Raw genomic sequence first — 26390 nt, 5'->3', positions numbered from 1 at the left:
AACACCATTCACATTTTGTTTTTTTAGAAAACGAAAAAAATCTATTATTATTATTATAAATGTATTAACAGTGGACCAAAGAATCATCTGAGTTACAAAGGCTCTTATATTTCCCTTGACTGTTAATCCGATTAGTTCTTATTAAGCAAAATATAAACGCTCACTGTCACTGCTTTGTCTATATTTTTTCTAACAAACCTAAAATGTCCGTCCCTTTTCACGCGTCGAACCAATGACCGGTAAGGTCGGAGTGACGCAGTTGCCACCGGACCAATCACAGTCCTCAGACTCTCTTCCTCGCTTCATATTCATAGCGTTTCTCGCGCGCTTTGTGATCACGTGTAGCATTTGGCGCGAAAAGTCAGTCTTCCCGGGAAAAACCAGTCTGCAGTCGAGCTGCTGTTTAAGACGGACGTGAGAAGATGGCGGTGAGTGTTTTGGGCATAACTTCTAAGTATATGTAAATAGTTCGTTTAAACCATAGTTCATATTTGCTTCAAAGTGTTTGACGTTTGAAAATGTGATGTGCAACACGTGCATGTACTATTTAGTGTTTAGATGGTGCAATGTAATGATCTAGATATTACAATAAATTCAGTATAAAGTTCAATCTCCAACAAATATGCGTTTACATTTCTACAAAAGTCATCATTTTAATTCGAAATTTATATGAAGCATTTATTTTTCTATAACTTGAACTGTCAAATCATTCAACCAATTAAAAAATCAGACCAAAATGCAAATACAAATAAAAAAACCTGTATTGTTTTGAACTAAACTGAAAAGTTCCTGAACTGACATGTGTTAAATATTCAATTAAATATTTTAAGCCTATTGTCTTGTAAAGGGTTAAACCAGTCTAAAGTTCCCACGTGGGTAAAACTAGTTTCTTTGTTTAACAGTTGTGACTGTTCTTGAGTAACGTTAACGTTAGTGATGATAGAACATCAGTTTTAATGTGTTGGCTGATTTACAGGTTTATTTTTCTGCAGAAATTATATTGAGTTTTAGTATTATTATATAAGCCTGATCTAGTTGCGTGTGTGCATTTTGACATCTAATATGAATGGAAGGGTTTTTGTTTGTCAGATAGCATGCTTGCATCACAGATATATGTATTTGATGTGTGTGTTTAAATCTGAAAGGTGTATCTTTTAAAAGTGTTTGGTCATCTTCAACGCATCTATGAGACGTTTCCTGTCAGATGTTAAATAGAGAACGTCTTTAAGATGTTAATGATCTAGACTGTATATAAAACTGACTTTTTAAGAACATTTATTGGAAGTTTGTATACAGCAGATGCTTTCCAGATGAAGTGCTGGTTATAAGACATCTTGGAGACGTATTGAGATGTTTTTGCTTTTACACAGGATTCATCAGAGTCGTTTCACATGGCCACCAGCCCCAGTCGTGGCTCTCGGCGGGGTGACCTGACCTCCAGCCCTGGCAGAGACCTGCCCCCGTTTGAGGACGAGTCCGAGGGGCTTCTGGGAGACACTCTTCCTAATGAGGAGGACGGAGATGGAGAGGAGCTGATCGGAGATGGGATGGAGAGGTGAGAGAGAATGTTCTTCTGATGGTGGGCGTCTTCGGGATGGTTTGCAGATTAAGAGGGTGATTGGTGGGGGGGAACCTCATGAAACTTGTCGGAAACATGTCCAGGTCATGTTTTATCCCAAATCCTAATAAAAAATTGCAAATTGTATGCTAGCAATAAAAATTGTGCTTAAAAGATGTGCAAATTAAATTATCAATAGCTGTTTCTACCAATGTTGTTTTTTTGTTGTCGTTGTTGAAGATAGCCTTGCTGCTGAAGTGGCATTAAAAAAAGTATATTTTTTTTAATGTTAATTTAGGGATGTTAAATGCATTGGATCAAGATGCTCATAACTTTTAGGTGAATGATTTTTGAGAAAAGTGCAATAAAGTAAATCTTAATGTAAACAATTGTAGTCATTCTGAATGCCTAAGCCCATGTCTATCATTAAAAAATGAAGCGGTGTCAATACCGTCTAATGCGATTCCGTTCTCAAACATCAGGCATCCGAACAGAAGATAACGCAACAGCATTTGTTGTTGCATTTTACCTGCTAGCTCTGGGTAATTTATTTTTCCCTTATGAAATAGTAAATAATTTATTATACAGGTAAAAAGAGACACCATGGCTTCAATGGTTGCAGCAACTTTCTATTTTTATTATTGATAATTTCTGCAAATATACCAGGAAATTATGATTTTGTTCTACTGAACTGACACGTATTCTGTGATACGCCAATGTTTTGTTAACTTTGCATGTAAACATAAGTGTGGTTTGAATAAAAACATCTGTTAAGTGAAGAAATGTAAGTAGCTAACGCAAGTAATTTTCACAGAGACTACCGCGCCATCCCAGAACTGGACCGTTATGAAGCGGAGGGTTTGGATGAGGATGAAGACCTCAGTGAACTCTCACCCGGCGCTCGGGCAGAAGCTGAAGCGGCTATGAGACAGCGGGACAGAGAACAGGACATTGGCATGGGCCGCATCGGACGCGGTCTCCTCTACGGTGGGCGTTTTAGTCATTGCAAAATGGTACTTTACCGCAAACTACTGAAGATAACAGTTCGTGTAAGGTTGTACGGTAGACTGGGTAAACCTAGCCTGATTTGCCGGCGATTTGATTTTCGCCTGGCAACTTAGTCTGGAAACCTGTACATTAATTTCTACTGCTTGTTACACTTATACGGGAACCAATCACAGACTGGCTTATCCACCTGGATATTGGCGAGTTTAACACGATGACGGATGGAGAAGCGATGGGTCATTGCCTGTTAATCACGCCTCTTGTGGTTTGATTTGCTGATGGACTATCTATTTGCGTACAGAGTCATTTGAACTATGCCAGTTGATCACGCCTCTTGTGCAGTAGAAAATACAGAGCAGACTCTCCAGACCAATGTTCAGTTTTAAATTGAGCTTGGTCTGGTGGTAGCCAGACAAGCTGCATGGTTAATTGAAATAAAACCGAACTTGCCACATGGCTTAGTGTGAGTTATGAAATCACGAGTGAAGCGCGGCACTGTGTTCATTTACACGCGAGCAGTGTTTTCTGCTTCTCAGAGTGGGTTGATTAGAAATTGTGCAGCCATAAGTTAATGCAAGTCCTTAAAATGTTATTAAACCATAGTCTAACTGTAGCTGATTATGTTATGTACAGACAGTGAAGATGAGGATGACAAACGGCCCACAAAGAGGCAGCGGGCTCTTGCGGAGAGGGCAGCCGATGGTGTGGGGATGGAGGGCGAGGATGAAGAGATGATCGAAAGCATTGAGAACCTGGAGGATATGAAGGGCCACACGGTCAGGGAATGGGTCTCCATGGCCGCCCCGCGACTGGAGATCTACCACCGCTTCAAGAACTTCCTGCGCACGCATGTGGACGAGCACGGACACAACGTCTTCAAAGAGCGCATCAGCGACATGTGCAAAGGTGGGTGGTGTGCGGTCATCTGGGGAAACCCTGTTATATAAATCCAGGGGCTGTATTCACAAAACATCTTAAGGCTAAAAGTAGCTCAACTTGCCGATTAAGGAGAAACTCTTAAAAATAATGGGCGTGTCAGTCCTACTTTGAGGACTCCTACATTTTTGCTCTAAGAGTATTTCGCAAAGCATTTTAGCTCTAAAACTAGCTCCGAAATCCATGAAACGCTAGGAGTAGTCGAGAGAACTCCTAACTCACTAAGACCAAATCACTGAACAATCAAAATTACTGTTACTGCAAAGACACTATACAATACTGAGGCAATGGTGATAATAAATGTATCTTCATTAAAAAAAAAATTATAGTCAGATTACCTGTGGTAGTTGTTTTAACACTTAAAAATGATTGAATAAAGTAAAACAATATAAGCGTATTTGATGTGTTGTCCGAAGCGATCGAGGGCTCGAACCCTGAACTCAGCCCAAACCCAGAGTTCACTGCCGGATCTCAGACTGAGAGGAACTTTGTTTATAAAACATAATTTTTGCTTGAGTTCTGCAATCTCTCAAGATGAAGACAACTGACAAATAGCTGAACATACACTAGTTTAGTTAGTCACACTTTGCCTACTTTTTAAAGTATTTATTCGAATATGGCAACATTTTTATTGTAAAATATTTATTTGAATATAGCAACATGAAACCTCGTTCTACTAAATATTTCTATAATTAAATCACTGACGATGACTCTTCCCCCTTCAGCCAATCACTGTGGTCATAGTTAGTAAGAGTGATGACATCATCCATAGCACCGAGGTTAACCCCGCCCTTACTCTTAGCTTAAGACTTCTCTCTATTCCTTAGTAAAAGTTGCTCTCAGCAGCTTCCTGAATAGGTTTTAAGAGAACTCTTAACTATGCAGTCCCTCCAGTTTTCCGCGATTCCGCGATCGCTGTATACAATGCAAAATCAGCAATGTGTCTTATTTTTTTGCGATCCTGCATAATTTGCCATTTCACCGCAATATAATCACACACAATTATTTTCAATAACAAAATAATAAATTAATATCGAATTGAACTATGTCTAATTTATTTAAAGCTTTAATACACTGTTTTTATGAGGATTACAGACGTTGTGGTGCTTGCACGGTCTTAGTAAAAGCGAAAGTGAATCTTCCTCGCCTGCCGTCTCGCATAGGCCTAAGTGCCGAGGACTGGGCGAATTGATTACTCTAGATGGATGAATGACCAAATAAAAGTAATATCTGCGAGATCACAATTAAAATAAGAGTTAATAAAAGCTCTGTGTCCCACGAACTCAATTCGCTCCTGACACACGGACCGATGTCAGACTGGCTGAGGATTCTGTGCGTTTGCCGCCTCTCAGCGCTTGCGAGTAGCCTATCCGGTTGTTAAGGCTGACGTTAAGTGCTTCCGGGTCCAAACGCTCTATCTTATACCACAAGAAAAACTTCAAACGGTGCTAATATACACACACAATCGGGTGTAATACTACAAAAAAAGTTATAATAATAATAACCTTTTTCTCCATACCAAAATTCCAGATGGCCAGACGGTAGGGCTGCACGTTTTCAAGTTTTTCATTAACCGTTAACCGAGGCCCTTAGCGGTTAATACTCGGTTAACCATAGTGTGCGTCAGGGTTATTATTTTTAGTTTATCAATTTGACGACCGCCATCTCCGTAGTGAACGCGCCTATATAGAGAAATACACATCATGGATTACATAATCAGAGAGTCGCCTATTTCTTTTCGTTTTAAATTGTTAAAAGACATTTCAAGCTTTCTTAAGATATATTTCATGTCTGCGAGGCGTACGCTGTTTCGTTAAATTAGAGATGTGCTCCAGTTCACGAGCAATGCGAGTGGCCGCGAGGTGAGGGCGCCTGCATGATTAGGGCATGTAGTAAAATATGCAGCGGAGAATGATTCACACAGACAGCGTTTGACTCGCGCGGCTGAGCCTCTCCCGGCAGAGAGTTCAGGCATCTGTGGACTCGTGCCTTCAGCTCTGGCCATCTTGCTTTCAGTCCGCGATTAGCTTTTTTTGTTTTCTTTATTACAGTTAAAGTAACGTATGCTTTTCTCTAGTCCCTCACAAGTTTCTAACTCAAACTTTCTTTCTTCTGATCCGCGCGCGGCTCCCGCTCTGCTTCTGCCCTAATGCAACTTATAGTCCAGTGCGACTTATGTTATTTTCCTCTTCATGACGCATTTTTTGACTGATGCGACTTATACTCCGGAGCGACTTATAGCCTGAAAAATGCGGTAAGCACTGCATTGCAATACTTGCATTTTGCCCTGTCACTCTCATTTTTAAAGCGCTCCCACGCTTTCTTTGCCCGCTTAGAAAGCTGGTCATGACTTCTTCTTGTGGATATTACAAATGTCTGGCAGCGCTCTGGCGGTCTCTAGGGGTGCAAAAATATATTACAACTAAATTCAAAGCACGTCATTGACGCCACTTAACCGAGCAAAATGTTTCACTCGGTTACGCTATTTAACGGTTAATCGGTTAACCATGGACACCCCTACCAGACGGTGATTCATCTTTTATAAATCGTTAAAATATTAATGTCTGTAACGCTGTGACCATAGAGAATTTTTGTGTCGACTGTATGTAAAATGTTTAACTTTTAAATGTTTGATATGAAAAAATAGCGCGCATAAACGGGCGTCAATGGCATTCTCAAGTGAAACGAGTTGAGGCTTGGACCCAGAAACGGCGTTCCTTACGTCACGACTTAACAAGCGGATCTCTGTTCTATATTATGCCCTTGAACAATCATAATCAAATACACATATGATTATGCCTAAACGTCCGTCTCGGAGGTGTCTTGAGTGAATAGGTTTGGGACGTGTGACAGTAGGCTATTGGGTCCGTGTATTACTGTACGCAGTAATATTTCAAGTGAAAGCAACCTATGGTTATATATATAGGCCTAGCAGATTATAGGCTACCTATCAAATTACAACCACTGAAAAAAAACAGTAGTCTGATTTAAACAATTTTTTAAAAGAACGACTTAAAGGTGCACTATGCAACTTTCCGTCCACTGGAGGGCGCCTATTCTAAACAAATGCGTAGTTTGATGATGCCAATTGTGAGCGCAGCATCTTGGGACATGTGGTCTTCACCTCACAGCCAGTGGAAAATAGGACTCGGGCAGAAATCATGTTCATGCATGCAGTTATTAACGTTACTGTAGAGAAGCAGAGCAGGACCGAGTGTTGTGGAGCTGAGCACGGCCGCTGGAGCGATTGTTACACAAACACACGGTTCGCGAACAGCGGGACTTTTATTATGACGGGACGGGACACAGTCGCCGGGCGCCTGCACAGATCCGCTCTTCCGGTTATGATTGAGGTATCGCAGCTCTGTTTATCATGTCAGATACATTTAAGTGCGTTAAATGATATGACGTTACTCCGTGTTCACTCGTTCACACTGCTAAGAGTAAAGCGCTCCTGCCAAATTCGAAACCGAGGGTAGCGCAGATATGACGCGATTGCCAGGCGACTCCCTCAAACGCTATGCTGAAACGTCCCTGTCCTTAGTTAAAATAGCAATTTTCTCACAATTTATAAATAGTTGGAAACTTCTGGGATATTGTAAGAACTCAACTGAACAAAATATATAACACCGGCCTAGTGGTTTTTGGATATTTTACTACATACATAGTGCTACATAGTGTAAAATACTACATAGTGCACCTTTAAAAAAAGCACGTTTTTTATCTTTATCGTTGTTGAATTTATTTGTCCTCGAATCATTTGTTTATTAGTTCTTATTTTATTACTGGCTGTTTACTTGATTAAATCATTATTTGAGACCGTTTTATATTAGGCAGTTTTGCTTATTGCTGTGATTTACTTTTTCCAGATATTTCCCACCCTAAGCGATCATGTCATTAAAGCTATAGTACACCACTGCGCTACATATATGATACCAAAATAAAGAAGATTTGTGCATTTTGTTTGTTCTCTTATGTATGAATATTGTGCATCTAACATAATACATAATATGGTAAATGTGGTATCTTTAATTATAAAAAAAAAAAAGAACATTGCAATTTTTTTTGCCATTTGTCAAAGTCATATTGATCGCAAAAATCACACAAAAATATTGTGAAATCCTGGAGGGACTGACTGAACTTTTACTGCCATTTAGGAGAACTCTTAGTGGTAAGAATGTTTTTTGAATACGGCCCCTGACTTTGCATCCTTTGCGATCTCTTCAGAAAATAAGGAGAGTTTGCTGGTGAACTATGAGGAGCTGGCGTCCAGGGAGCACGTGCTGGCGTACTTTCTGCCGGAGGCTCCGGCGGAGATGCTGAAGATCTTTGACGAAGCCGCAAAAGAGGTCGTGCTGGCCATGTACCCCAAATACGACCGAATCGCACATGAAATCCACGTCCGCATCGGCAACCTGCCTCTGGTGGAAGAGCTCCGGTCGCTCAGGTGCGAGCGACTCCATTTAAAGCCGTAGTACACTTACCTTCAGGCATATTTGTATTCATCGTGTGTGATTTTTCCAGGCAGCTTCATCTGAACCAGTTGATCCGCACCAGTGGGGTCGTGACCAGCTGCACTGGAGTTCTTCCGCAGCTCGGTATGGTGAAGTACAACTGTAATAAGTGTAACTTCATCTTGGGTCCGTTCTTCCAGTCCCAGAACCAGGAGGTGAAGCCGGGCTCCTGTCCGGAGTGTCAGTCGCTCGGCCCGTTCGATATAAACATGGAGCAGGTGCGTGAGGACGATGATTCTGTGCCAAAGTACTCAGAGATAAAAGGTGTTGATACACGGGGCGACTTTTTGAGCGGTGTGACCGTCAATGGCCACCCAGGTGAGAGACAGGAGACACGGCCGATCTGAAGGATCCAGATTGAAACTTGTTCCCCGTTCTCAATGGGAAAGTCGCTTGGCCACATTGCTCAAAAAGACACTCAGTGTATCATCACCTGAAGAGATGTATTTGAGTGAATGTCATGAAACAATAAGATCTGTCTGTCTGTCTGTCTGTCTGTCTGTCTGTCTGTCTGTCTGTCTGTCTGTCTATCGTTTTATCTATCGTTTTATCTATCGTTCTATCTATCGTTTTATCTATCTATTGTTCTATCTATCGTTTTATCTATCTATCGTTCTATCTATCGTTTTATCTATCTATCGTTCTATCTATCGTTCTATCTATCTATTGTTCTATCTATCGTTTTATCTATCTATCGTTCTATCTATCGTTTTATCTATCTATCGTTTTATCTATCTATCGTTCTATCTATCGTTTTATCTGTCTATCTATCGTTTTATCTATCTATCGTTCTATCTATCGTTTTATCTATCTATCGTTCTATCTATCGTTTTATCTATCTATCTATCTATCTATCTATCGTTCTATCTATCGTTTTATCTGTCTATCTATCGTTTTATCTATCTATCGTTCTATCTATCGTTTTATCTATCTATCGTTTTATCTATCTATCGTTCTATCTATCGTTTTATCTGTCTATCTATCGTTTTATCTATCTATCGTTCTATCTATCGTTTTATCTATCTATCGTTCTATCTATCGTTTTATCTATCTATCTATCTATCTATCTATCGTTCTATCTATCGTTTTATCTGTCTATCTATCGTTTTATCTATCTATCGTTCTATCTATCGTTTTATCTATCTATTGTTCTATCTATCGTTTTATCTATCTATCGTTCTATCTATCGTTTTATCTATCTATCGTTTTATCTATCTATCGTTCTATCTATCGTTTTATCTATCTATCGTTCTATCTATCTATTGTTCTATCTATCGTTTTATCTATCTATCGTTCTATCTATCGTTTTATCTATCGTTCTATCTATCTATTGTTCTATCTATCTATCGTTCTATCTATCGTTCTATCTATCTATTGTTCTATCTATCTATCGTTCTATCTATCTATCGTTCTATCTATCGTTCTATCTATCGTTTTATCTATCGTTTTATCTATCGTTCTATCTATCTGTCCTATCTATCGTTCTATCTATCGTTTTATCTATCTATCGTTCTATCTATCGTTTTATCTATCGTTCTATCTATCTATTGTTCTATCTATTGTTCTATCTATCTATTGTTCTATCTATCTATCGTTCTATCTATCTATCGTTCTATCTATTGTTCTATCTATCTATTGTTCTATCTATCTATCGTTCTATCTATCGTTCTATCTATCGTTCTATCTATCGTTTTATCTATCGTTTTATCTATCGTTCTATCTATCTGTCCTATCTATCGTTCTATCTATCGTTTTATCTATCTATCGTTTTATCTATCGTTCTATCTATCTATTGTTCTATCTATCGTTTTATCTATCTATTGTTCTATCTATCTATTGTTCTATCTATCTATTGTTCTATCTATCTATCGTTCTATCTATCTATTGTTCTATCTATCTATTGTTCTATCTATCTATCGTTTTATCTATCGTTTTATCTATCGTTTTATCTATCGTTTTATCTATCGTTTTATCTATCTATTGTTCTATCTATCTATTGTTCTATCTATCTATTGTTCTATCTATCTATTGTTCTATCTATCTATTGTTCTATCTATCGTTCTATCTATCTATTGTTCTATCTATCTATTGTTCTATCTATCTATTGTTCTATCTATCGTTCTATCTATCTATCGTTCTATCTATCTATCGTTCTATCTATCTATCGTTTTATCTATCTATTGTTCTATCTATCGTTTTATCTATCTATCGTTCTATCTATCTATCTATCGTTCTATCTATTTATCGTTCTATCTATCGTTCTATCTATTTATCGTTCTATCTATTGTTCTATCTATTTTTCTATCTATCTGTCGTTTTATCTATCGTTCTATCTATTGTTCTATTGTTCTATCTATCGTTTTATCTATCGTTCTATCTATCTATCGTTCTATCTATCTATCGTTCTATCTATCTGTCGTTCTATCTATTGTTCTATCTATTGTTCTATCTATCTGTCGTTCTATCTATTGTTCTATCTATCATTCTATCTATCGTTCTATCTATCGTTCTATCTATCTATCGTTCTATCTATCTATTGTTCTATCTATCTGTCGTTCTATCTATCTATCGTTCTATCTATCGTTCTATCTATCTATCGTTCTATCTATCTGTCGTTCTATCTATCTGTCGTTCTATCTATCTGTCGTTCTATCTATCTATTGTTCTATCTATCTATTGTTCTATCTATCTATTGTTCTATCTATCTGTCGTTCTATCTATCGTTCTATCTATTGTTCTATCTATCGTGCTATCTATCTATCGTTCTATCTATCGTTCTATCTATCGTTCTATCTATCGTTCTATCTATCGTTTTATCTATCGTTTTATCTATCGTTCTATCTATCTGTCCTATCTATCGTTCTATCTATCGTTTTATCTATCTATCGTTTTATCTATCGTTCTATCTATCTATTGTTCTATCTATCGTTTTATCTATCTATTGTTCTATCTATCTATTGTTCTATCTATCTATCGTTCTATCTATCTATTGTTCTATCTATCTATTGTTCTATCTATCTATCGTTTTATCTATCGTTTTATCTATCGTTTTATCTATCGTTTTATCTATCGTTCTATCTATCTATTGTTCTATCTATCTATTGTTCTATCTATTGTTCTATCTATCTATTGTTCTATCTATCTATCGTTCTATCTATCTATTGTTCTATCTATCTATTGTTCTATCTATCTATTGTTCTATCTATCTATTGTTCTATCTATCGTTCTATCTATCTATTGTTCTATCTATCTATTGTTCTATCTATCGTTCTATCTATCTATCGTTCTATCTATCTATCGTTCTATCTATCTATCGTTTTATCTATCTATTGTTCTATCTATCGTTTTATCTATCTATCGTTCTATCTATCTATCTATCGTTCTATCTATTTATCGTTCTATCTATCGTTCTATCTATTTATCGTTCTATCTATTGTTCTATCTATTTTTCTATCTATCTGTCGTTTTATCTATCGTTCTATCTATTGTTCTATCGTTCTATCTATCGTTTTATCTATCGTTCTATCTATCTATCGTTCTATCTATCTATCGTTCTATCTATCTATCGTTCTATCTATCTGTCGTTCTATCTATTGTTCTATCTATTGTTCTATCTATCTGTCGTTCTATCTATCGTTCTATCTATCGTTCTATCTATCGTTCTATCTATCGTTCTATCTATCGTTCTATCTATCTATCGTTCTATCTATCTATTGTTCTATCTATCTGTCGTTCTATCTATCTATCGTTCTATCTATCGTTCTATCTATCTATCGTTCTATCTATCTGTCGTTCTATCTATCTGTCGTTCTATCTATCTGTCGTTCTATCTATCTGTCGTTCTATCTATCTATTGTTCTATCTATCTATTGTTCTTTCTATCTATCGTTCTATCTATTGTTCTATCTATCGTGCTATCTATCTATCGTTTTATCTATCATTCTATCTATCTATTGTTCTATCTATCTGTCGTTCTATCTATCGTTCTATCTATCGTTTTATCTATCTATCGTTCTATCAATCTATCGTTCTATCTATTGTTCTATCTATCTATCTATCTATCTATCTATCTATCTATCTATCTATCTATCTATCTATTGTTCTATCTATCTGTCGTTTTATCTATCGTTCTATCTATTGTTCTATCGTTCTATCTATCGTTTTATCTATCGTTCTATCTATCTATTGTTCTATCTATCGTTCTATCTATCTATCGTTCTATCTATCTATCGTTCTATCTATCTATCGTTCTATCTATCTATTGTTCTATCTATCTGTCGTTCTATCTATTGTTCTATCTATCGTTCTATCTATCTATCGTTCTATCTATCTATCGTTCTATCTATCTGTCGTTCTATCTATCTGTCGTTCTATCTATCTGTCGTTCTATCTATCTGTCGTTCTATCTATCTGTCGTTCTATCTATCTGTCGTTCTATCTATCTATCGTTCTATCTATCTATTGTTCTATCTATCTGTCGTTCTATCTATCGTTCTATCTATCGTTCTATCTATTGTTCTATCTATTGTTCTATCTATCGTTCTATCTATCGTTTTATCTATCTATCGTTTTATCTATCTATCGTTCTATCTATTGTTCTATCTATCGTTTTATCTATCTATCGTTCTATCTATTGTTCTATCTATCGTTTTATCTATCTATCGTTCTATCAATCATATTTTACCTTAAAATCAGAAAAACCTTTCATGCATAAAAATAATTACCCCTTTTTTTAAGAGCATTAATATTTATTTATTTTTTGCTTTATTTAATGGCATATTTTCATAATTAAATTAAAATATAAATCAGACATAATTATAATAATAAATCATGCCACAATACACAATAAAATCAGCATATATTCAATACAACTACCACCATGATGTGGTAACTGGGTGAACGCTATTCATTTTCTTGAAAATGTCAACAACAACAAAAAAGAGAAGAAAATAGTACATATAGTATTTGTTTCATTACTTATTCAGTGACATAAGAACATTTTCTTGATCACGTTTTATGGGATTCGTCCGTATTTCACCTGATCCAAATGTAGAGTTTGGTTATTTTAAAACATTCTATTTAATGTAGAGATTTAGTTTTCTGTATTTTTCTATAAGAAGCTATAATATATTAGAAACTCAATCATCTTTGCCTAAGAGCCTTGCTTCTCTCTTTATGTAGATGTGCTGAGAGGCCCGCAGTAATCATAATTTTGCCAGCTGTTGCCATAGCAGCAGGATGCAGCTGTTTCTTTTCTCTCCTGATGTTAACTTACGCTCTTGCCTTTAAACAGACGGTGTATCAAAACTACCAGCGAATCACCATTCAGGAGAGTCCTGGGAAAGTGGCGGCGGGCCGCCTGCCTCGCTCCAAAGATGCCATCCTGCTGGCCGACTTAGTGGACACCTGCAAACCTGGAGACGAGATTGTGAGTCAACACACCCTGATGACTGCAATATTTCAAAAATCCTCTTTAATAAACCAGCTGAACCCCTACAATCCTTCACTGCCACCAAACATGACAGATTTGTGGCATAGGGTGAAGCTTTGAGTGACGTTTGCTGGTAAACTTGAACTTTAAAACCTTTTCAGATATTTAAAAACTTAAGTTTATAATTAAACTGCATAATATTGAACAATATTCAAACTTTATTTAGGCATTTAACAACATGATTTGGGTCTTAAAATATAAATAAAAGATTAAATTATATTAACTGCACTATTGAATAATATACGACCGTTGAAGACATTTAACAACTCAATTTGTATTAAAATATAAATAAAGACTACAAATTATATCAAAACTGCACAATATTGAACAATATTCAAATAACTATATTAATAAAGCATCCAAATATTTTAATTTAGTCCTAATTTTAATTTTAAAGAGTAATTTTTTTGTTATTATTTATGTTACTGTTATTAGTTATATAAATTAATATTAAAGTAAAATGCACCTCTGAATGTGTATTTGTTATTTTTCATCATTACGGCCCTTTCACACCGGACGCGTAACGGAAAAGCGATACGAATAAGCGAATATTTCGCGTCAAAACCATTCACATCAGCCGCGACACGAATTTGCAACGTTTCAGAGCTCCAACACAACAAAACATTCGCGGCGACAGCTGAGAAAACATGGACCGTCTTTTTTACTTAAAAGACGGTTTCGGGTGCAACCCAGTCTTGAAGAACTGAGAGTCTGAAGCGGAGTATGCTAATCATGTACACGAGCTAAAACTTTATCATGGCCGGTTCTGCACTTACTTTCTTAAGTCTGTGGGACAATTTGAGGATCTCATCCCGAGACAGCAGCGCATCTGACGAGACAAACCCAGCACTTCAGGGAACCAATCGATCCGGACTGTTTCCAGTTGAGTCACAATGTAAACATTTAAGTGCCACAGACATACTGATGGCAGCACATTCACTTTCCATAATTGCGGACATAAGGTTAAAAAAAACGATTTATAAAAGGTTAACTTAGGTTATTGCTGTCTGTAAACACAGCTGCAGTTGCACAGCTTTGACTAGACCTGTAATCTCATGAGATATGCCATACCTGGCAAAGGTTAATGTTGAGTGAATAGCTCGTGACATCAACTGGACATTTCGTCACCTTTGTTTCCTTGTATTTTATTGGTTGAAGCCGTTTTTGACGCCGCTAGAGTAAAAAAAAAACTGAAACTAAAAAATTAAATGTCGTTTTTTCGCCGCAGCACATTCGTGTTCGGTGTGGAAGTGCTCATTACACAAACAGCTGACCAAAAAATAAAACCATTGTGTAAATTATTCGCGCGTGAAAATTAGGGATGCACCGATACCATTTTTCCAGAACCGATCCGATATTAAAAATGTTGAATATCGGTCGATACCGATACTAAACCGATCCGATACCAATGCAGTTTTGTCTATGTAGAATTTCTAAGCCTTAGTGTGTAGAATTGAATAAATTAGATTAGTGAATAATACAGCAGCAAAAGTTATTAAATGACGAGTGCACAATAATTGTATAAAATCTAAACATTTAGTTGGGAAAAAATAAAGGAAACCACAAAAGTGAATAACTGTAGCTGTAAGTAAATATATTTATAGAAATAGGGCCTATATACTAAGAAAATGCATTTATTTTAAATGTATAGTGCATATTTTTAATGAGGCAGCAACATATAGATAGAGCAGAACAAGAAAGGCTATTAATAAGGCTTTTATAGCGCAACAGTAGCATAATACAGAGCGGCACAAAGCGCTTATGCGCATCCCGTGCGCAGGATGATGCGCTTGAAGCAACACGGAGACACATGCTCACAGCCACAGTCATAGACGCTCACAGCGCGCCGCGCCCCGTCCGCATCGAGAAGTTTAAAACAAGATATAAACGCGTAGTATATCTATGCAGTATTCTTATAAGCCGTTTATTTTAACAGTTTAACATTTCAGTTACTGTGTGTGAAAAACAATATAATAACTAGTCCAGTGTTGTGATCTAACTGACACCCGGTAGAAAGTAACACGGTTTACAGCAATAAACGGCAGCAGATAGCCATTTTTTTAGAAACCATAATGTTAGAGCGTTATCTACAGATCAAGCATAATAACAGAAACAATAAATAATCTTGGAAAGTTTCATCGTGTTGAGTGTCGTAACCGAACGCAACAGTTTAAAGCTGAATGGAGAGTGACTGACAGCCGCAGTGGAGGGAAGCATTGACGTGAACTAATCTGTACTCGCATTAAACGAAGGAATGGCTTCAGAACACATAATATAGGCTAGTGCACGAATCGTTGATGCTTTATAAGGTTTTTGTGCCTTTTGTGGGGCGCTGGGGCTTAACAATAACACACAATATTATGCGCACAGTATCGAATTTGGATCGGTCCTGTCTGTCCGATACCCGATCCGGCAAATAATGGCAGATCGGAGCCAATGCCGATCCCGAGTATCGGATCTGTGCATCCCTAGTCAAAATCGCGTTCAGTGTGTAAGGGCCTTAACACTATTAACGTTTCAAATAATACTCAATAATACAATAGTTCAACTAGAACAATGACAACTTTGATATTTATATCACATCACTAGAGCTATAATAAAAAATGTTGAAGTAAAACATGCCCCTTTAAATGTGTATATGTTTTTCAATCTATATAAAATTGCAAATGATATTATATATTTAAAATAAAATAAACCCTCCCAAAATGTATTTTTCTCACAGGAGCTCACAGGAATCTACCACAACAACTACGACGGCTCTCTCAACATGGCTAACGGCTTCCCCGTCTTCGCCACCGTAATCCTGGCCAATCACATCGCTCGTAAGGATGAGGGCGTGGCCGTGGCGGAGCTCACCGATGAAGACATCAAAGCCATCATGGCTCTGTCCAAAGACGAGCGCATCGGAGAGCGGGTGCGTGACGGCCACACATCAGTTTCCAAACGTTTAGAGCACATCTGACATGTTCTCCAGACTAAACTTGATTTTCCTCGTACAGATTTTCGCAAGTATTGGTCCTTCCATCTATGGGCACGAGGACATTAAACGCGGGCTGGCGCTTGCTCTGTTTGGTGGAGAAGCCAAGAATCCAGGTATCTCATGCACAACTGTTAATTAACTTACATTTATGCATTTAGCAGATGCTTTTATCCAAAGCTACTTACAACTGAGGAGTACACACTGTAAAAAAATATTGTTGATTTAACTTTGAAAAAAAAAAATTAACCTGGTTGCCTTAAAATTGAGTTTATTGAAATTAAAAATTTGAGATAAGATAAATAGAAACTTAAAACAATGCATCTGAACCTCATAAAAATTGTGATAAATCATGAAAATAGCACAATTTGGAATTTTTCATTTATTCTTCACGAATAAAACGCACACAATTACCCAATATGCTTTCAAAATCTTTTAATAATATTTAAATAAATTCACAAAAAATGTCATTGTATGACCTTAAAAATTTAAGGCAACCAGGTAACTTATTTTTGAAATATTTCTTTACAGCGTACAGGAAGCGATCAATCATGAGAAATGCAAAAAGTGCCTTAAATACAAAGTTTTGGATATTACTCAGAGTAGCAAAACCTAGAATAGGGAGGGAAAAGAGAAAAATAGAGAGAGAGGAGTTAGAATTATTTTTTATGATGATCAGATTAAGTGCTTACGGAAGAGATGAGTTTTTTCCTGTCTTTTGAATGAAGTCAGTGTGGTCTGCCTAACTTTCATTCACATGTGCGATGCTTTATTTTCTAGCAGATGAAAATCGGCTTCATTCTAATGATTGTGTGTCTCAACAGGCGGGAAGCACAAGGTGCGTGGCGACATCAACGTTCTCCTGTGTGGAGATCCAGGCACAGCTAAGTCCCAGTTCCTAAAGTACGTGGAGAAGATTGCGAGCCGGGCGGTTTTCAGCACAGGGCAGGGCGCTTCGGCCGTGGGTCTGACGGCGTACGTGCAGCGCCATCCCGTGAGCCGGGAGTGGACCCTGGAAGCGGGAGCCCTGGTGTTGGCGGACCGAGGAGTCTGTCTCATCGACGAGTTTGATAAGGTACGATAATCTTTGATGCACTGTTCCTAGGCCTGTCGCGATAGTCAATTAATCGCACAATAAAAAAAAATGAGCTCAACAATTTTCAGGCCGCGATAATTTCCATTTGCATAGTTGTTTGTTTTTTCTCGTTTGTCTCGCTGACGGAGCGCGCGCCTCGTCCGCTTGGGGAGGTTTATACTTGACGCGCAGACTGGGTGATGAGACGTCATGCTCGGCCAGATTCGCCTGAACTCAAGCTTCTTTGATTGCGGAGCCGCACGCAAAGATACAAAATTTGACGTGCAAAGCACCAAGCGAAATGGGGTCTTGCGCACTCAGCTGTGACGCTGTTTTTGCCGTGCGGGCGCGTCGAGTGTAAACGAGGCTTAAAGCTACACTGAAGATGGCAGTTTGATAAGCGCAAGTTAATTCTTCAGTTCAATCTTTGTGTGCTAAAGGCACAGTTCCTGTAGAGATAGTAATACACATTCTCCTTTTAGCCAAATAAATGAAAAGCATGTCATTAATGTCTTCTCTCTCGCTGTATCCAAATCTCACCGAGCTTTCCTCAGAGATGGTCAAGTTCAGTTTGTGCATGATTACATAATTACAAACAATTTCTTTAACACTGTATCCTAAATTGTGGATAATTAAGCTATATATAATATACTGAAGTAAATTTATGGAGAGTTAAAGATTAAAAGAAAAAACAAAAACAAGAACCGTACAGACATGAAAAGCGTGACCCTAAAATCATGATATGAACCGAACCGGGGGTTTTCTGAATAATATGCTCCTAACACACAATCATCCGTTATTGTTTTTGGTATTCATTCAAGTGCATTTTTGTTAACAGACTGAGAGTCCATTGCTTTTATTGTTTTTGGTCATTTTGTTCATTTATTGTGGATATTTAAAATGTTTTCCATTTTCAGCGTTAAATAGTCTTTAGAAATAAAAGTTTATTGATCTTTGAATAGGTGTACCTGCATTATTATGCCATTATCATTATTTTAGATTGATCATTTTCTCAGAACGACAATATTATCATTTATCGCAATAATTTCGTGGCCATAATTGTTCGTCTGGCAAATTGTATAATCGTGACAGGTCTAACTTTTCCACCCATTTTTGAGTCCATATTACGATGTTTTTTATTGAATCCCCAAGTGAACTTGTGTGCTCTTTAGATGAACGATCAGGACAGGACCAGCATCCACGAGGCCATGGAGCAGCAGAGCATCTCCATTTCTAAAGCTGGGATCGTCACATCGCTGCAGGCTCGCTGCACCGTCATCGCCGCCGCCAATCCTATCGGTGCGTTCTGGGACTGTTTAAGTCTAAATGAGGGTCATAACTTCAATTTTGCCTTCGGCTCTTTGAGTTGCATGTTAATCTAGTGCAGGCAGGTTCTAAATTACTTCCTGCTGGGCTAAACGTAGCAGCAGTGTTTTTAAAGGGTTAGTTCACCCAAAAAGGAAATTGATGTCATTAATGACTAAATCAAAATGACTCAACAAAATGCCTATTGTCGTTCCACACCTGTAAGACCTCCGTTCATCTTCACACACAGTTTAAGATATTTTATATTTAGTCCGAGAGCGTATGCAAGTGTATGCACACTATACTGTCCATGTCCAGAAAGGGAATAAAAACATCATCACAGTAGTCCATATGAGACGTCAGTGGGTTAATTAGAGTCTCTTGAAGCATCCAAAATACATTTGGGTCCAAAAATAACACAAACTACGACTTTATTCAGCATTGATTCATATCGGCAATGTGACGTGATTTCAGCAGTTTGACACTGGCGATCCGAATCATGAATCAATACACTGATTCATAACCGTTTGAATCTTTATTTGAGGTTTGAAAACATACCCGGAAGAGAAGACAATGCTGAATAAAGTCGTAGTTTTTGTTATTTTTGGACCCAAATGTATTTTGGATGCTTCAGGAGACTCTAATTAACCCACTGATGTCTCATATGGACTACTGTGATGATGTTTTTATTCCCTTTCTGGACATGGACAGTATAGTGTGCATACACTTGCATACGCTCTCGGACTAAATATAAAATATCTTAAACTGTGTGTGAAGATGAACGGAGGTCTTACGGGTGAGGAACGACATTAGGGGGGGGAGTTAATGACATCAATTTCATTATTGGGTGAACTAACCCTTTAACAGCCTTAATTTTTCTTATGAAACTTTCCTTTCTTTTAATAGGTGGGCGCTACGACCCGTCTCTCACGTTCTCTGAAAACGTGGACCTGACAGAGCCCATCATTTCTCGATTTGACGTTCTGTGTGTCGTAAGAGACACTATCGACCCTGTGCAGGTGAGTCTGCTGACATTTAAACTCTCGCTCAAACTTTTGCCGATTGCGTTACCCATAATTCTCTGTGTTTAGGATGAGATGCTGGCTCGCTTTGTGGTGGGCAGCCACATTAAACATCACCCAAGCAATAAAGAAGGGGGCGTGGCCGGTCTAGAGGAAGTGTTGCTGCCGAACACCTCCGACGCCCCGCCCATCCCTCAGGAGCTGCTCAGGAAGTACATAATGTACTCCAAAGAGCGCGTGCGACCCAAACTCAATCAGATGGACCAGGACAAGGTGGCCCGAATTTACAGCGACCTTCGAAAAGAGTCTATGGTGAGTTGCTTTTGAGGTTGAAGACCATGTTAAGACGCTTTGATAGGGTGTCACGCTTTATTGAATAAAACTGAAATTGCGATATGGCTTAGTGTGATTGTCAAATCCCAAAGGCTCTGATTTTAATTGTGTAAATGTCTGCGCTGCATGTTTCAGAGTGAATCGCATATTTTCTTTGCAATAAGTTTAAATGTTAGTTAGATACTATTTATACTCATAAATGGTGGCAGATAGTATTTGCGCACAAGTGTTGTTGTACATTAAACGGTATACAATTATAACACAATGTAAATTATTATATTAATTATTAAATTGATGCCTTCTTATTGGACAATAAAGCCCTCCCTAACCAATTTACTTTTTTATTAAACACAAGTTAGACTTTTTATTTCCACTTTATTTTAATATTTTCATTTTTATTTAAAATAAATGCCTTTCTGATCTGATATGTGATTGGAAAAGGGAGTAGAGCGAGTTTGGCAAAAGAGAGATTCGAACTTGATTTGCCTCCAAACTCTGCCGCGCGTCTTTACCCCAACCCTGGCTACTTTTGACGATCCAGGGTCCTCTGTAATTTTGTCTGACCCAATCAGACATCAGTGGGCGGAGTTAGTGTAAATAGCCTCTCTAAGGCCCCGTCCACACGGAGACGCGTTTAGCTGTATACGTATATATTTTGTACCGTATCAGCGTTTCGTCCACACGGATCCGGCGTTTTAGAAGCATGCATCCGATATTTTTCGAAACCGGGTCCCAAAGTGGATAAATCTGAAACCGCTCATCTTCCGTCTTCGTGTGTACAGCGAATCCGTATATTTTCTGAAACGGTGATGTCATCACACTACGTCCAGCACGGTGAAAGAGGTAAGGGATACAACTACGGGCACTGGGCACGCGCACATCAATATCGCGTCATTTAATTACCGTATCTGCATACCTGTAAGGGTATGTTTTGGGTTGGGGTAGGTGTAGGCATTAATAAAACACATCTGTTAAGTAGCAAATGTATTTATTGTTATTTTATTGTGAGATTTTGCCTCACCTCCGACCACTGCTATACCCCTTCTAGCCACAACTCTTCTTCTCCGTTTTTAGTGTATTTCTGTGGCAGAATTACAGCGCCACACACTGGCCTGGCATGCAAACTACATCGTTTTTAGTCCGTTTTTGTAACCTCGTGTGGACGCAGATATTTCTTGAAACGAGGAAAAAAAAAGATCGGATTGGGAAAGCGCTGGCTTCGTGTGGACAGGGCCTAATTTTATAGTCATATTGATATATAAACAGCCTGGATGCCAGCCGAACTTAGCCCTGCCCACAAAATTTTAAGTCGGGCGGTTCGGTCCAAGAAGTCCTCGCTGCAGCCTGTAGCATGATGACGTAGCTGGATCAGATCCAACACGTACTGGACGCGCATGCGCGGTGGTTTCATTCACAATTCGATGACGTCATATACGCTCATATACGCATGCGCAGAAGAGTTTTGGGGACATCATTGAATGCACAGGGGAGTTTTATTGGATAGATAACTCAAACCGCTCGCGCAAAAATAATGATTAATAACATGCTCACGCCATCAGGACACACGTTTTGCATTTTCCCTTGAATGTGTCGGCTACTGGTATATAAGTTCTTTACAGATCGTGTTGCGTTGTACCTCGAGGATTAAAATTATAGAGACAATTAGGCTACTTGACTCATTTTTCCTTCCACTCAACAGCAAGTATGATCAGAATATAAAATTGTAACTGTTTTGCATGCATGTGCAGCGAAGCTAGGTAATTTAAGCATCACATTTATGACGAGATTCTCTGGAAATAAATGGTGTTTGGGGGGAAAATGTGTGTTATTTTGCCATGGGTGCCTGCATGGGTCTATATGTCACACAATAGTCGCTTCAACCCGCAGACATAGAAAACATCCCGCGGGAAAAAACGCTGACTTGGCAACACAGTGCAGTTGAGCTCTGTTGACGTCGCTTCGTTGCTCTGATTGGTTGTAGGTCTGTCCAATTGATGTCTTTCCTGGTTTGGTTGAAAAGCCTCATAAGCCCCGTTTCCACCACAGGAACTTTACCCAGGAACTAGGAACTTTGGGTGGTACTTCGTGTGTTTAGACCGCAGGAACCAGGGTATAAATGAAGTTCCGGGTAAATATTTCCCCCTCCAAACGGCCCTGCTCACGAGGTAGTACTTTTTCAAAGTTCAGGAACTTTCGAGGGCGGGACTTGGGCGCTGAACATGCTGATTGGTTGAGCTCAGGCAGCATTTTAGTTCAACCGGCATTTTTAAAAGTCTTTTGCGAGGTTCGTTCTGCGTTCAGTAATTATCAGTCTTGCTCTATGTCTGATGGCGCGCGGTCGTCTCAGCCATCTCACGCTCAATGTCCGTAATAGCTGATAATAATATACATTGTCATTTTAAATCTAGCTTTACAAGCTTTCTGAATATGCTGCATGCTGCTGAATCTGCATATTAGTGCTCTTTTCTGTCGTTGTTAATTACCTCTTTAGTAAACCTATACATAACCAGCAAAAGCAGCACAGCTTGAATCTCTTCCATACTTGTTATTCATTTTTTTTCACCATGTAAACGACCTAACCGATTACTTTTAAGTGTGCGTCCTTACATGACGTGACGGCGCGCGCCGCGCTCATGTTGACAAGAGAGGAAAGTACATTTTTCTGATGGGTAAACTTTTTATTTCGTAAGTTATGAAGATAATGTTGGAGTAATGACACAGCGTATATTGCCCCAGGCAGTTTTTACTTTAACTGCGCCTGACAGAAGTTTTTTTTTTTCTGAGATGATTATTACACTTTACAACAAATAGCTATAAATAATACTGTATTAGTCCTGGTGGCCGTTAAGAGTTGCTATGGCTACAGTAAACACACTCCAGCTGCTGGAGAAAACAGCGTTGACATTTTTGGTGCGGCAGACAAACTGCATGTGACAAAATGGTTGCGATTGAAAGTCATCACATGTAAACACCAGATCGGTTTAGATAACGTCTCATGTAAACAGTTCACTAAATCTTTCAATCGGTACACACACAAATGATTACTGTCCTTCACTGATTTGGAGGAGCAGTCACGCGCAGTCCTACATCACCGGACTAATTTGCCTAATCTTCTCGGAACTTTATCGCGGTCGAAACGCAGCAGCTGCAGGTCTGGGGGGGAGAAAAGTTCCTGTAAAAAAGTTCCTGGTACAAATTGTTCCGGGTAATTTTGGTGGAAACGGGGCTATAATCACAGCCCAATGGAGCATCAGACTCATATTCTGACTAGAATTGAGTATGACCACGTCAGGCTAATATAAACACTAAAGGTTGTCCAAATTGTGTAGCCTGTAAAACAAAAGCACAGCAAATGTTTAAATTTTAATTAAATTTTTTAATTAAAAAAAGTATTTTATTTTAAGTAATCACTTTTTTTATTAGAAAACATGCATCATTTTTAAATGCCTCCATTTTCAGTTCGCACTGCATTTTAAAATGTATCCATTTTTTGTCTTGATTAAATTTCGTCCCTTCACATTTTTCCCAAAACCTGCACAGAAATTGCGTCCCTCTGGCCGTAGTTACCGCTCAAATGTCTGTACTTCTCAGTTTAATTATGTATGTTGTTTGTCAGGCTACAGGAAGTATCCCGATCACCGTGCGTCACATTGAGTCGATGATCCGCATGGCCGAGGCTCACGCCCGCATGCACCTGCGGGACTACGTGCTGGAGGACGACGTCAACATGGCCATCCGTGTCATGCTGGAGAGCTTCATCGACACGCAGAAGTTCAGCGTGATGAGGAGCATGCGCAAGGTGAGCTCGCTGAGCCAGGATCAGTTTTACATTAGTGCTTACTCTGCAAAGCCACGTTTCCACCGCAGGAACTTTGGGTTGGTACTCAGTAGTGTTGTCAAAAGTACCGACCGCGATACCAAATCGGTACTGAAATGTTAAAAATATGACGCTTCGAGCGCTGTTGAGCTGTAATCATAAACACCTCTGACTGGTCATTGTGCTCACGCGCTCATCGGATGTGCCTGTGATTGGCTACAATGATCAACTCACGGCAGCGGTTTGAAACAACACGGAAGTGTTTTGAAAGCGGGAGCGGGAGCGTTTGAAAGCACAAGCAGACGTCGACCAGCGGACCGGTAGGCTGATAGACACCTACATTCAAACGCTCTGTGTGTATCTGTGTAAGCGCTCCATGAAAAGCGTCATTGATGTATTTTTACAACATGTTTGTGAAGCGCTGATCAAAGTAGCCAATCATAGACCTATTTGATGAGCGCGTCAGCACAATGGCCAGTCAGAGGTGTTTACGATTCCGCTCAACAGCGCTCAAAGCGTCATTTTTAACATTTCAGTACCGAATTGGTATCGCGGTCGGTACTTTTGACAACACTAGTACTCAGTGTTTCTCGAACGCAGGGTCTGAATGTAGTTCCGGGTAAATATTACCCCCTCCAAAGTTCAGGAACTTTCGAGGGCGGGACTTGGGTGCTGCACATGCTGATTGGTTGAGCTCACGCAGCCTTTTATTTAAACCGTCATTTTAAAAGTCTATAGTGAGGTTGCGAGTAAATATCAGTCTTGCTCTCTTTATCTGATGGCACGCGTTTGTCTCAGCCATCTCACTGTCAATGTCCGTAATAGCTGATAATAACATACATTGTCATTTTAAATCTAGCCTTACAAGCTTTCAGAATATACTAGTGCTCTTTTCCGCCGTTTTGTTAATTACCTCTTTAGTAAACCAATACATAACCAGCAAAAGCAGCACAGCTTGAATGAAATGAGTTCCTGTAAAAAAAAGTTCCTGGTACTAATTGTTCCGGGTGATTTCGGTGGAAACGGGGCTCAAATCTTCAGAAGATTCGGTCTAGTTAAGTTGGTAACTGAAGTTGCATTTATGGCGTTTCCGCAGACGTTCGCACGGTATCTGGCCTTCAGGCGAGACAACAACGAGCTGTTGCTCTTCATCTTGAAGCAGCTGATTTCTGAGCAGGTCGCATATCAGCGCAACCGTTACGGAGCCCAGCAGGACAACATCGAGATTGCAGAGAAGGACCTGGTGGACAAGGTAACTAACAGATGCGTTTACATTTTATAAAGGTTGCCTGAAAGGGATAGTTTACCCAAAAATGGAAATTCTGTCATTTACTTACCCTCATGTTGTTCCAAACCTGTATGAGTTTCTTTGTTCTGCTGAACACAAAAGAAGATATTTTGAAGTATGTTTGTAACAAAGCAGATGGAGCAACCATTGACTACCATAGTAGGAAAAAAAATACTATAGTAGTGATTGGTTGCTCTATCTGCTTTGTTACAAACATCCTTACAAATATGTTGTTTGTCATTTATCTTTTTTTTTTTTTGTCTTCAGGCCCGACAGATAAACATCCACAACCTGTCTGCATTTTACGACAGCGAACTGTTTCGCTCGAACAAATTCTCCCACGACGCCAAGAAAAAGCTCATCGTTCAGCAGTTCTAGACAGTCGTCCTGGATTTGTTCGCATGGAGATCGGACTTGTATATAATTCTGTCTTGTGGTTATTGGACCAGCCATTACATGGATTGAATATTGTTTTTGGTCCATTTATGAACTTGTTACCGTAGTCATTACGGTTATAGTGATCTGCTTGGCTCATGTCGTCGTCTTGGCTGCTTGACATCGTGAATTTTCTCTGGTGTCAAAATTATTCGATTGTTGTAAAAATGAAAAGAAAAAGAAAAACTTTTGTACTGTTTGCTTTGAACAATAAACTTGAGCTGTGTGTATGGACCATTTGTTTATTACGCTACTGTAATCTCTGCTTGCTACAGGAAATGTAGAAAAATAAAAACGCGCTAGTATAACTGGTGTTTTTATTTTTTACATTTTCGAAGTACACTTTACTAAACTACAATTGTTTTGTTTGTATGGAAGCAAATTTTCGCACAGAATGAACAAGGTAATTGCGACTTCTCACATTTCTGACTTTTTTTTCTCTCGCAATTTTGAGTTTTTTTATTGCATTTCAGACTTGGACTTGCAATTGAGAGTTCATAGCTCTCAATTCGGAGAAAAAAATTCAAAGTAAATTAAGACTCATTTTTTTTCTTCTCACAATTGCGAGTAAGCCTTAGCCTGACAAGCCAGACCCACATCAAGATGTTTGGTCTGGAAACTCACCATTGACAGC

At 38.7% G+C, this 26390-nt stretch overlaps 1 protein-coding gene across 1 annotated transcript; it reads left to right on the top strand.

Annotated features, from left to right (window-relative positions):
* Nucleotides 1-288: 288 nt before the first annotated feature.
* On the top strand, nucleotides 289-25986 carry mcm2 (minichromosome maintenance complex component 2). Its single transcript, XM_067415389.1, has 16 exons — nucleotides 289-428; nucleotides 1371-1555; nucleotides 2373-2545; nucleotides 3197-3469; nucleotides 7727-7946; nucleotides 8024-8231; nucleotides 13307-13441; nucleotides 16227-16418; nucleotides 16504-16597; nucleotides 17306-17556; nucleotides 18729-18855; nucleotides 19768-19880; nucleotides 19953-20195; nucleotides 23833-24015; nucleotides 25130-25285; nucleotides 25589-25986. The coding sequence occupies exons 1-16, from the start codon at nucleotides 423-425 to the stop codon at nucleotides 25697-25699; spliced, it is 2670 nt and encodes an 889-aa protein (XP_067271490.1). The 5' UTR covers nucleotides 289-422; the 3' UTR covers nucleotides 25700-25986.
* The last annotated feature ends 404 nt before the right edge of the window (nucleotides 25987-26390 follow it).

This window comes from Pseudorasbora parva, chromosome 14 (assembly GCF_024679245.1).
Source record: "Pseudorasbora parva isolate DD20220531a chromosome 14, ASM2467924v1, whole genome shotgun sequence".
Lineage (NCBI taxonomy): Eukaryota > Metazoa > Chordata > Actinopteri > Cypriniformes > Gobionidae > Pseudorasbora > Pseudorasbora parva.
The sequence above is the reverse complement of the archived record's forward strand: the minus strand, read 5'-3'. Positions and strand labels throughout refer to the sequence as shown.

Excerpts from the sequence above, each read along its gene's own strand:
- mcm2 (XM_067415389.1), top strand. Across the intron at positions 16,419-16,503 it reads ACGAGCGCATCGGAGAGCGG|ATTTTCGCAAGTATTGGTCC; the intron begins GTGCGTGACGGC and ends TTCCTCGTACAG. Across the intron at positions 24,016-25,129 it reads TGATGAGGAGCATGCGCAAG|ACGTTCGCACGGTATCTGGC; the intron begins GTGAGCTCGCTG and ends GCGTTTCCGCAG.